Below are 12,278 nucleotides of genomic sequence, written 5' to 3' on the forward strand. Positions count from 1 at the left end.
CTGACCGATTATGTGACAGATTTCACACAGGTGAACTTCATTTCACTTATTATGTGACTTCTGAAGGTAATTGGTTGCACCAGAACTTTTGAGTGCAAAGGGGGTGATTACATATGCACATGCCAATTTTCAGAATTTTATATATAAAGATTTTTTTATATATATTTTTCTAATTTCACTTCACCAAATTAGACTATTTTGTGCAGATCCATCACAAAATTCAGATGAAATAAATAAATTACAAGTTGTAATGTAACAAAAAAAGGTAAAAAGCCAAAGGGGGTGAATACTTTTGCAAGGCACTGTACATCAAGAGTAACCTTTTTTTGTTCCCTGCTTACTATAACAACCTGCTTACTATAACCTACCTATCTTCACCTATTTCCCCAGGCTCACATTCATTTTCTATCATGCTTCCTGCACAGCTTTGTGAAATCCCCAACAAATACCATTGTATAGTAATTAATATAGTGTATTTTACAGTAATAGAAGTCACCTACGAGTTTTTGTGACATGTATCAAAACATGTAGAGTATTCTACAGACCTTTGTGTTTTACTCCTTAGGCACCTGCTTACCACTTGATTTTGGAAGGATTTCTTATCCTGTGGATTATTCGACTCTTGTTCTCCAAGACCTACAAACTACAGGAACGATCTGATCTCACTGAAAAGGTCATATGAAATGACTTTGCTTTTTGTTTGAATTCTGTTAGTCTATTTTATCAGTTGTAATATCATGTAATCGCCTTCGTTATGCAGTATGCAGATCATGTAGGTTTCTAAAGATTAATATGCATGTAAGTATTGTGCTTGCATTATCTTAAAATGTAGACCTAGTTTAATTGTAGTGATAATTATGCATTTATTTGTAAACAATGTGTATATTGATGTAAATGGGGTATTTGAAATGTAGAAACAAATATTGATGATCTCTGTAAAAATTAAAAACGACCTCCTTGACTCTGCCCATGACTTAAACATTTTCATAAGAACCAGATTAGAAAATGCAACTAAGGTGGTTGGTTTAAATATTTTTTTTACAAACTGTTGTAGTGGAAAAACATGCATTGTCATCATAAACAAGCAGAGGGAAAGCCAATCGCATGGATTAGTAGCAGGAAACTTTAGAAGTCACTAGTAAGCTTGATTGCCGGATTTCACAAATGTGTAAGGTACGACTGAATTTGTGGGAGACCTTCATAGAGAGCAGACAATTCTCCTGACTTGCCACAAGTTAAGCGGAATCATTACACTCCACCCAAGTCAGTAAGCACTGGTGCCGGTACGTATCTTGACCGCTGGAAAGACGAAACCGTTGGGTTTGGTTCTGACACAACACACCAACATGAAATGTCCCTCTCGAGACCTAAGTGTCAGAATTTTCTTTTATAAAACTCCAGGAAATTAAGACAATTATTTTTTTTGTCGGCGTCGAGTTTATCAACTATGCTGTCCTCCATATCCTGGTAATTTGAATTAAATATATTTCGTATGGAACAGAGAGTTTTCTACATTTCTAGCCCAGAAGGAAAGATGGATTGCTTAAATTAGGGTTTTGGTAGCTCGGGAGGTTTTCTCTGAGTGATCTGAGCCTTATGTATAGGAAGGTAGTGCAAAAAGTCAGGAGTCAGAGTAGGGAGGAGTTAGAGCTTCCTGAGGACAGGAGAGGATGTGTAATTGTGCGAAAGAAGGATGAGAACGAACTCCGCAGCCATATGTGATAAATATGTTGTAACATTGAATGTCAACATCAGTTGACAACAAATCTAACCAATAATCTTTCATAAATCTTCACCTTCTGGACTAAACCAATATTCCTTTGCAAGCAGTCCAGGCCAGAAAGAGAGTGACAGATTTGTAAAATCATGTTAAACCATTTCAGTGATCAAACAGAGACCCTATAGCAATTTACTAATATTCCTAAATCCTTATTCGAAGAAACCTATCTGTGGTTTCTTGTAGGGATCAAACCAGTCAACCCTATGGGTATGGTCCGAAGCCAGTTGTTTTATGGTCTCTGGTTGGAGCTAGGAGAATAAACTCTAAATAGATTAAGATATTTGTTGCTTCAGTGTATTGTGGCACATTCCAGTTGCTGAGATTATTGCACCTCGATCTGATCATGAATCAAGTAATTTCTAAGGTCTGTAAATTCTTAATTCATGATCTCTTGGAATTTTGAGAGCTCATCTGTCTTTGGTCCTAGTAGTGTATAGTTCTAGTTGAAGTTGTCCTTTTTTCAGACAGAACTCAAAGCTGCAGTTCAAGAAATAAAAACAATATTTTTTGCAAAAGTATGTTGAATTGGTTCAATTCTTTTGTAGGGTCTTCATTGCTTTTTTTTTTCTATTTTGTGAAAAATTATACAGTGGGCCTAATTCGGACCCGCTTGCAAGCGCGTCGATGGTGGCCCAGTGTGCACGCGTGAGCCCTGGAGCGAGCGCAAAAAGCGCTCACTCCGGGACTCACTACAAAAGGGGCGGCTGTCGATGTTGATCGACAGCTCGCCCCATTTTGTAGGCGTGGCAGGGGGGGTGCCTTCACAAACGGAGGCGTTCCCATGCGAACGCCTGCCGTTTGTGGGCGGCCCCATTGAAATCACCAGTGATGTCAGTGAGAGAGCTTCCGGCTCTATTTGAGCCAGAAGCTCTCTGGGGCTTGCGGACACGGGACCCTACCACAAGGGTCTCGTCGCAAGCCCGATGGTGACCAACGCGACCATCATCATGGCTGCTCGCAGTAGGTGTGGGTGGTAACCCACAGTTATGCGAGCGGCCAAGAGGCTGCAACTAAAAAACCTGCGCCCGCCCTCATTCAGAGCGAGCGTTCTCTTTTTGCGAGCGCCTCTGATTCAGGCCCTGTGTCTCCAGCATGAGTGTGTTTCTCTGGTGTCATGGGTTAAAGACAAGTCCTAGCTGATTTAGGGGGGCATTTATCAAAAATCGCATTTCCAATGCTCTCTGGGTGCAATGTTATCTCCCGAGAACACATTTCAGGATGCGATTTTACTGATGTCATGTATTAACTGGCACCCGCAGAGACAGGGTCGCAGATAGGAGCCCATCCCTGCGATGTCCTTCTGGTGCTACTGCGTAGTCCCGCTGGCTGCTTGGGAATGGTCCTGGGGGAACCCTCCGCCAGCTAAATTTGCGATGTGGCGCCTATAGCGGGCTGCTGCCAATCTCTGGAATGCATAGCATTCTGGAAGGTGGTAAATAGGACAGCATCACATCCCCCATAGAAACCGAAGGGGGTTGCAGCTTCCGATGGGAATGGATTGCAGCAGGTATTGGAGATATCTGCTTCAGTCCCTCTGTCATACATTTGTGGCATACTAAATATTTGCGGTTACCCCTGAAAATTGTGGGTTTTTTTCAGAATAAGTTGCAAATATTTATTGAGAGAGTACTGCAGTTTATGATTACTCTATGGTATTGTGGTTGGCTTGTTGTGCTCAGTTTCTCATCCTGAGGAACACAGGTTACATCACATTATTATGCTCTCTGATGGTTTAGGGAAACGGAATAAAAGCCACCACTTGGGTAAAGTGAGGTGGTTTTATTTATTTTTGTCTAGTGTAAAATCAGCGCTTAATGGAAGTCCTGTGGAATGTAGGATTGAAGAGTACAGCCTGAGGGCTCCCTCTTGTGGGAAAGGAGCAATATAATCCAGTAATTTCAGACCAACTGACATAAATTGTTAAGGCCTTAAGATGGTTATCTAGGCCAGAAGGTTTCCCTAGACGCAGAAGCTACACACACATGTTTATGTGGCTTATTAGTGTACTAAGTTGGCAAACTCACTTTGAAGTTTTGAGGTTATCTGTGAAAAGCTCTGAATTGTTATGAGTCCAAAAGCAGATTAGATACTTAAACATGACAGCTGTGTACCAGGTAGCGGGGTAAAGAGTCTTTAAGATGGTTTAGTAGATAGACTTGGCTGGGACAAGAGGAATCTAGCATAAGTTCTTATAATTATGTTAGGTAAGTTAGAATTTAATGCCGGCTTTATTATATTAGGCAGACTGAATATTATTTGCAGGTGGTATAACTGAAATGCATAGCAGGATAACGCTGGTTTGTATTTACAGCTTCCCTTGTTAATTTCTCTTTCATCTTCTGACTCCAGTGCTTTTGCTATCGGCGCTAACTATAATATACTGCAAATCAAAAGTATATGTACATTTTAGAAACTAAACTAACCACATCTTAACTATTTCTTTCAGCTTCACATATCATTCCAGTATTATTTATAAAAAAATATACTAAAATACATAAAGCAACAATTGCATTGTGGTGCATGGACTCCTGAACTGGCATAAATGTGTTGCCGTATGCTACTTGTGCACTATAGCTTTGGATGGTCATAGTGGAACATCTAATTGAGTTGGTATTTTCTCTAATTTGTCATTCACTATTGTATTGTGTTGTATTTGCAGGAGAAGGAAGAATTGATCGATGAATGGCACCCAGAGCCCCTTGTCCCGCCTATCTCTAAAGATCACCCAGCTCTCAATTATAATATTGTTACTGGGTAATTGACTCTTATTCTATTGCAGCCAAGAAAACTGTACTTCATGAAGCACTGTACGGGCTTATAGACCTTTCAGGTTTAGTTATGTATTTCTTAGGTGCAGTGGAAAGCTTTAAATGGCTCTAGTTCACAAAACCATAGTAGCTTGAAGGTATGTTGGAATTAACTATATGATGAAAGTGTGACTGGATGGAAGTTGGTGGCCATCCAATTGGTTGCTCCATGCATTAGCATAACACATCAGACCTGCATACTGTCTAAAACAAATGAGAAAAAAAATAGTGGCACAGTATATCTTCTTTCTTGCTATAATAAACTTGTTTTATGCCATGTTTTAGCTTATGGCATTATTAAAACAGTACTCAAAGCATCAAGTGTGTACGCAGTATGCGCGCTCCCTCGTCGTCGTCCGTCGCATCTTCAGATCTTCTGTACATGTTGCTCAATCTGCCAATCTCGTTAACGATTCCCTGCAGATCGTGCAGTGTGTACGCTCTACCGGACGACCAGGCGATATGGTTACATTATATAGATAACGATCTAACCACCCAATGATGCATGATATATAGTTTGGTAATTTGTTAGATTGCACAGTGTGTATGCAATAGATCATTTGCTTGAGAGTTCAAGGGAAATCATTGACGACATTGCATCATTTGGAAGCCGTCTAGTGTGTACCTAGCTTTAGACATAAACTTACCATTGCACTTTTGTTGTGGCTAGAACATCACAATGGAAATTCTTCATTTAAAACTCATACATAAAGAGCAAGTAATTTGTAAATGCGCACTCAGGAACTAATGTTGAGTTGGGCAATACTGCGACACATAGTGAAATGGAGTACATTTCAGTCTGTATGCAGGCTGAGACTTATCTCCTTGTCCCATCTCTTTACACTTAGGGGTATATTTACTAAAGTAAGAGTTTTGAGAAGTGGAGATGTTGCCCATAGCAACCAATCAGATTCTACTTAACATTTCACTAGCACCTTCTAGAAGACCATAGCTAGAATTTGGTTGCTATGGGCAACATCTCCACTTCTCAAAACTCTCACTTTAGTAAATATACCCCTTAGAGAGGTGGAACTCGATAGAGAAGGAGTGGTCACGCTCCCTACATAGAGGCGAAGAAGCTGCAGATCAATTTCTGCTGCTCCCTCTCCTGTGCAAAATCTGTGCTGATGGTAATCAAACTGCTGGAAAAACCATTGAGAATACAGACTTTATAATACAATAGAACATTGGTGCAACGCTTATGTTTTGACCATTAGAAGTATAGAAACCCTGTATTTGCTAAGTGGTGGCTTTAGAAACTGCCACCAAATCTGCCCAAGTGCCAGCATGCCCTGGCAGACAGGCACTGTTGGCACCAACAGTGTACCTGTAAAGGAAATATTTAAAATAAACACAATACAGACACCGAATTTCAAAATGGCTTTATTGAAATAAGACCTCCAGACCCATTGTTTATTTGCTTATTACATAATCCTATGAGATTGATCCTCTTTGGGCCATGTAGGCATCCAAGGGTACTTGTCAAAACAGAAAAGGGCTGCTATGTCTCCCTATGGAAGCTTGATGCGAATGAGAGGTCACTCGTTGATGCACTCATAGGTATGAATGGGGCTGCTCTGATTGGTCAGAGCACATTTGCTAATGCTGCTTTGGACAATCAGAGTGGCCCATTCATTCCTAATCAGAAAACAAATATTTGTAAATGAGGGGTCTGGCGGTGTTTTATTTCCATAAAGCTGTTTTGAAATTCGTATTTTTTATTTAAATCTTTCTTTACAGGTGCCAGTGGTCACTTTCCGCCAGGGCATGCTGTCACTTTATTATTAATACTAATAAATAATTATTACATCTGTACCCAAAGCCCTGGGGGTACAGAGAATGGTAGTATTCAAATGATAGTCAAATGGAAGATTAGTAAATAAACTATATTGATGCACAAAACCACCAGCGATTCCCATTGGTTTTGAATTTATGGCATAAGCACCTCTTAGCCCCTAATTCTGTAAGACCACAGGGAATCCCGAATCATATTGAATGTAGAGATATGGCTATAGTATACCTTAGGCAATTTGTCGAACTGTGTCAAAAAATAAAAAGTTAGCATTTTATGCAGTATCCAAATGCCAGCGTTTTTGTTGTAAACTGCTTTCAATTGAGCATGAACCTCAAGAGTTGTTTATAGGTTTCCTCCTCCTCACCTTTCCCACTTCTGTTTTATCTTCGCAATACTGTTAATACGCATGCCCCGCATTTGCTAATATCAGCGGTGACATGTAAATGTTTGCATTCGCATTGCGATCACAGCCTGACATAAGGACGCCCACTTCCCCTTACGCACATCCCTATACTAGGGCAATATCACAGAACAACCGGTAACATCGGACCTATACGCACAATTAAGGAAGGTCAGACCTCACTCAAGAATTGCTTACTTCAGCATCCACAAATGGCACTTCCTGTCAATCACTCTGTCTTGGGTCTGCATATCCTCTGCGATTGCTGTCCAGATCAGTGTCTGGCACGCACACTGCGATTTAATTTCCCGATTGCGTGAGTATAAGCAACTGCGTTTCTTGCTGAATAAGGCCCTGTGATATTTGACAGAAAGCATACCACTGACCGTTGCACAGAGAAATGGCTTTAGTTTCATATTTGATGCTATGCTGGACATTTCTGCTGCACTTGTTTGATCAGGAGGAGCGGTGTCCATGCAGTTATGTGCTTGCTCTGAACTTTTAAAAAGAACTTTAGAACAATACTAGCACCCTTGTATAAATACCATAAAACAGTGCTATTCATGCTTGAGTACAAATGGTTAAAATCAAATTGACTGACCTGCTAATTAAGCCACCTCTGCTCAGGTATGGATATCCTGAAAACCTTGACTGTTAGGCACCTTAAGGACTGATTTTGGAACCACTTCCATAAAACATTAGTGGGTATTTTTGCTAAGCCTGCCACTTGTAGGCGGTTTTGGCTGTGGAATTTAAAAGGGCTCTTATATTAAATGCCAAACGCACCTTTAGTAATTTTATTCCTAGGTCTCTAGAATTATAAACACTTAATTGCACAAAACTAATCTATAGTATGTTAAAAAAAATTTTTTTAATAATTTTGAAGTGCTGATCTAGGCTGTAATGTTAGAGCCGAAGAGGACACCCAGGGTTTTGGGATTTATTTGGTTTTGTTGTGCACACGGCACTGTGTAAAATTGGATTTTACACACCGTTACAAAGGTTCTCAACTTTCTGCATTTGTTTTTCTAAATGTTAATTTAAGCAAGTTGCAGATTAGGTTTACTTGTAATGTGAGTAATGGCTAATCCTAATGTGTTTCCCATTATGACTTGTTTTACAGCCCTCCAAATCACAAGATTGTTGTCAATGGAAAAGAATGTATCAATTTTGCCTCTTTCAATTTTCTTGGTCTTCTTGATAATGATAGGGTTAAGGTTAGTAACATTGTTTATTCTGTTCAGTAAATCAGGTGCAATGTCCAGGTTTCAAAAATGACTCTTACTCGTATCTGATTGGCTCAGTGAGTTGCTGCTCTGGTTATACAGCATACCCTGCAAATGGCTAGATCCATTATTTGACACTTATATCCGGTTCAGCGGATGGGCTGTGCATTTAAATGGGCAAACCATGATCTTTTTCCCAGAACAAAGGCTTTGCATTTGGGTCAATCCCCTTATCGCCAAACAGGATTTTTCATTCTGTCCTATCACTATCCTGAAGAAGCTTATCAGATTTTTATTGGATTGGACAAGTTAGTTTGTGCCAGGTTTATCCAAAACCGCTAGCTACACCAATATTTCTGTGTATGCCCAGTTTTAGAAATATATTGAATTATTTATGATAATAAATATAAATATTTCTTCAGGGTCCATAGGGCTCCACAGGGAGACAATGGGGTGTAGGTGGTACTTGGAGGACCGGACACCATCAGCAAAGCCCCTTTCTGTCCCAGGATGTTCCTCTCCTTCCCCCTATACCCCGCCCACAGCCTGAAAGCTCAGTGTCGTTGGTGTCCAGCAGGAGCTGAATCACCGTTGTACAGTGGGGCTGCTTTTAAGCAGCCCAAGCTTTATATTATGATTTATTTTTACTGTAACTGAGCAAGCAGTGCTAGACAGTCCTCTGGACATCTGCACTGCTGCTCCATCACCCCTCTGCGGCACCGCGACTCCAGCCATCGGCTAGGTACTCTCGGCGGGGCTTCTCGGGCCCAGACTGCAGCCGGGACTCAAGGGGACAGGTAAGGCGGGTTCCCGCTCGCGTCTATGTGCAGTCTTACCTCCGGTCTCAGGAGACAGACTGGAGGAGCTGATGTAGACACCGATTACACTAGACCACAAGGGCATAACTTATACTGGTGCAGGGGACAGCTGAGGCCAGGGACCTGGTTGTTGATTTCAGCATAGGGGAGACTGTCCTCTTCCTGTGGCCACTCCCCCAGCTCAGGGCACCATTCCACTGCAGTCTTGCTGCTCCTCCCTCACCCTCCGCCCCCTCACTCATGGCGGCCATTTTCTGCAACAGCCACAGGTCTTCGGGAACGCTGGGTCCAGTCTACCTGTATAAATCTTCTAGGAGCTAACTTATACAGTGCTATTTCCTACCAGCCACTGCGGTCTGGGTAGTTGAGTTTAGTGCCCCGCTGCAGTTATATTATATTCTCTGCATTGTATGTGACTTGTGCTAGCGCTGCTGCCGGTTTATTTTTCTCAACTGTCAGCTTATACCTTTTTTCCTTTCACTATAACACTGCAATACTGAGGTATAGGGGTTCACTGTACCTCACATCTACTTGTATTTATGTGGGCTGTCACATACTGTATATCTGTGTTGCGCACTGCACTGTGCCATATTGTACGTATATCTGTGTTGCTCACTGCACTGTGCCAGATTGTGTGCTATACTATCCTTGCAGCTATGTCTAGTAAAGGCAAGAGTAACAAGCAGGCTACTGCTCCCACTCTGGTTTCTTGTAAGGCCTGGTTAGCAAGTATAGCTTCAGAGGATCTAATTCAAGATGGTCTATGTGCATCTTGTTATACGGCACCTGGCCCATCGTCTCCTGCAGCCTCTCCTCAGGACCCCCACTGGGCTACTTTCTCACAGGTGTTGGCAATAATTGCAGACCACTTAGCGGTCCCTGTGGTAACTCCCCCTATGGTATGGCCACAACAGTTACTGCCTGCAAATCCAGTGCCTCCTTTGCCTCCTCCCATGGGTAGATGTACTTTCTACCTCAGTGCAGAGTCTGGCGGCTACCTCTACAGCCTTTCAACAAATGTTGCAAAAGGAGTGACTCTTACCTAATAAAACTACTAAGCCTGCTGTTATCTTCCCAGTCCACTTTAAGAACAATGTTCCTTATTTTCAGGCGCTCCTAAAAAAACAATTCCTATAGCAGCAGTCACCTGTGCAGTCTGTGTAGACTTGCTAATTAAAGAACTAACCTCGAAAAAACAAATTGGTACTGTGCTTTTAAGAAAAATACCTATTATAGCAGAAATAGTAGCCTCCAAGACACAATGGTGTATATATTTAAAAAAGGGAACAGTTTTATTCCATCAATCCAAATATATCATATGTATCAAATGCATATAAAAAAGTAATTACACATATATATGGTTCTCTATTAGTCAATTCTATAATTATAAAAACAGCACAATACACGTTTTAATCTACCGGGGAATTAATGAAAACTTTTTTTTTTTCAAGGCTAATAATTGTCCAGAAGAATAAATGTGATGATAAAGAATCCTTTTTGTATCAAAATTCAATACGCTGTGATACTGTAATAGGTTTCAACACCCAAACTCTCTCCTTAAGATAATGTAAAAGGTGCTCCTGGGACAAACAGTATTATTTCCGCAGTCCACGATATTAAACCGAGCCACAGTGATGTGAACATGCAAAGGATCAGTCCCGGCTTATATAAGGCTCAGCTCTTAAATGGTAAGTTGCATTCGCTAGCAAGCTAGCTGCATAGTGGCTAAAACTGTTACTGTTACTATGTCTTGGAGTCTACTATTTCTGCTATAATAGGTCTTTTTCTTAAAAGCGCAGTACCAATTTGTTTTTTCGAGGTGTTAGCTGGGTGGACTGGGAAGATCTATCAGATTCTGAGTTATCATCCGTGGAGGCAGAAGACACAGAGCTCTCTCACTCTGACTCCCCCTCGGGGGCAGAGGAGCGCCCTTCTAAATTGAATACACCTTCACTAGTGAGAGCTGTAAAATCAATTCTTCAAATAGAAGATTTAAAACCCAGAAGGTAGTTTTGCTACAGTTTCCACACTCTGATCAGCTATCTGATCTAATGAGTGAAGCATGGAATACGCCAAATAAAAAGTTTCAGCTGCCTAAACACTTGATTTCTTTTTACCCTCTTCCAGCTACTGATTGCACTAAATGGGAAGTTCTCCCTGTAGTAGACTCCTACGTGGCATGCCTGATTAAGAACTTTACCTTACCTATCCATACAGCAACCTCCTTAAAACTATGGATAAAAGGATTGAAGCTTGCCTGAAGTTGTCTATATACTATCTTACAGAAGCTATTACTCGTCCTGTCATGGCTACGACCTGGGTGGCAAAAGCCATTGAGAGTTGGGCAGAGGCCCTAGAAGACACATTTCCTTCTGATGCTTCTCGGGAACAGCTGTCCTACATCTCTCACATTAGGGATGCAGCCTCCTAGTTAGGAGAAGCGGCTTTAGATACTGGTCTCCTAGCTTCCAAAGCATTTGCTACTTCTGTGGTAGCCCGCCGTATCATTTGGCTTAGCTCATGGAAGGCAGACTCCGACTCTAAAAAGTCTTTGTATTGTCTGCCTTATCTTAGCAGATTCTGCTTGGCCCAGAATTGGACAAGATTGTGTGACTATCTTGGCAGCTTCTAAGACTGCGTTCTTGCCCTCTGCATCTACCACGAAGCCTCGGATATCATTCTTTCGGCCCTGTCATCCCCAGGGAAAAGCTAAAAGTCAGTCCTTTCCACGGCAGTCGGCATCCACAAAGGCCTCCAAGCCTAGGACCAAAGAGGCCTGGGCTACTAGATGCCCACTTACCAAATCTGAGGACAAACCTTCAGCCTGACTGGGTGGGGCTCCCAGGGCGGGAGGCTGACTTTCAGTTCTCTCAGTTCTGGCGTTGGACCACCACAGAAGCCTGGGTAGAAGAAGTGGTCTCCCACGGGTGTTCCCTCATTCCTGAGGCTGCCCCCCCAGCAGTTCTTTTGTACAGGACCTCCATCGGACCCAAGCAAAGCCCTGCTCCTCCAGAAGGCCATTCAGTCCTTGCTGCTCTCTGGGGTAATAATTCCGGTCCTGTCATTACAGCCATGGATGGGTTATTACTCTAACCTATTCTTGGTTCAGAAGCCCAACAGGTCTCATCGGCCTATCCTCAAACTTGTTCAGAGACCTGAGGTTATCAAGGTGCCCAGGTTTCATATGGAAATCCTATGCTCTATTGTCCTGGCTATGGAGCCTGGGGACTTTATGGTGTCTCTGGACATTCAGGAAGCTTACCTACATGTACCTATAGCGCCCTCTCATCAGTGATATCTCTGGTTTGCTGTCCTACAGCAACGTTGCCAATTTCAAGCACTGCCTTTTGGGCTTTCTACAGCTCCACAGGTCTTTACCAAGATCATGGCAGTTATGGCGACCTATCTCCATCGTCAGGCGATCAAACTGCTCCCATACTTGGGCGATCTCT

General features: G+C 42.0%; 1 protein-coding gene across 1 annotated transcript in view; it reads left to right on the plus strand.

Annotated features, from left to right (window-relative positions):
- Positions 1-12,278, plus strand: part of SPTLC1 (serine palmitoyltransferase long chain base subunit 1) — a 75,023-nt gene that overhangs the window by 5,809 nt on the left and 56,936 nt on the right. Inside the window, exons 2-4 of the mRNA XM_088470040.1 lie at positions 566-673; positions 4,440-4,534; positions 7,906-7,999. Of these exons, the coding sequence (XP_088326166.1) occupies positions 566-673; positions 4,440-4,534; positions 7,906-7,999 (297 nt within the window). The remainder of the gene's footprint in view (positions 1-565; positions 674-4,439; positions 4,535-7,905; positions 8,000-12,278) is intronic.

The sequence above is a fragment of the Taudactylus pleione genome, unplaced genomic scaffold (assembly GCF_031769625.1).
Source record: "Taudactylus pleione unplaced genomic scaffold, aTauple2 ptg000095l, whole genome shotgun sequence".
In the NCBI taxonomy this organism is placed as follows: Eukaryota; Metazoa; Chordata; class Amphibia; order Anura; family Myobatrachidae; genus Taudactylus; species Taudactylus pleione.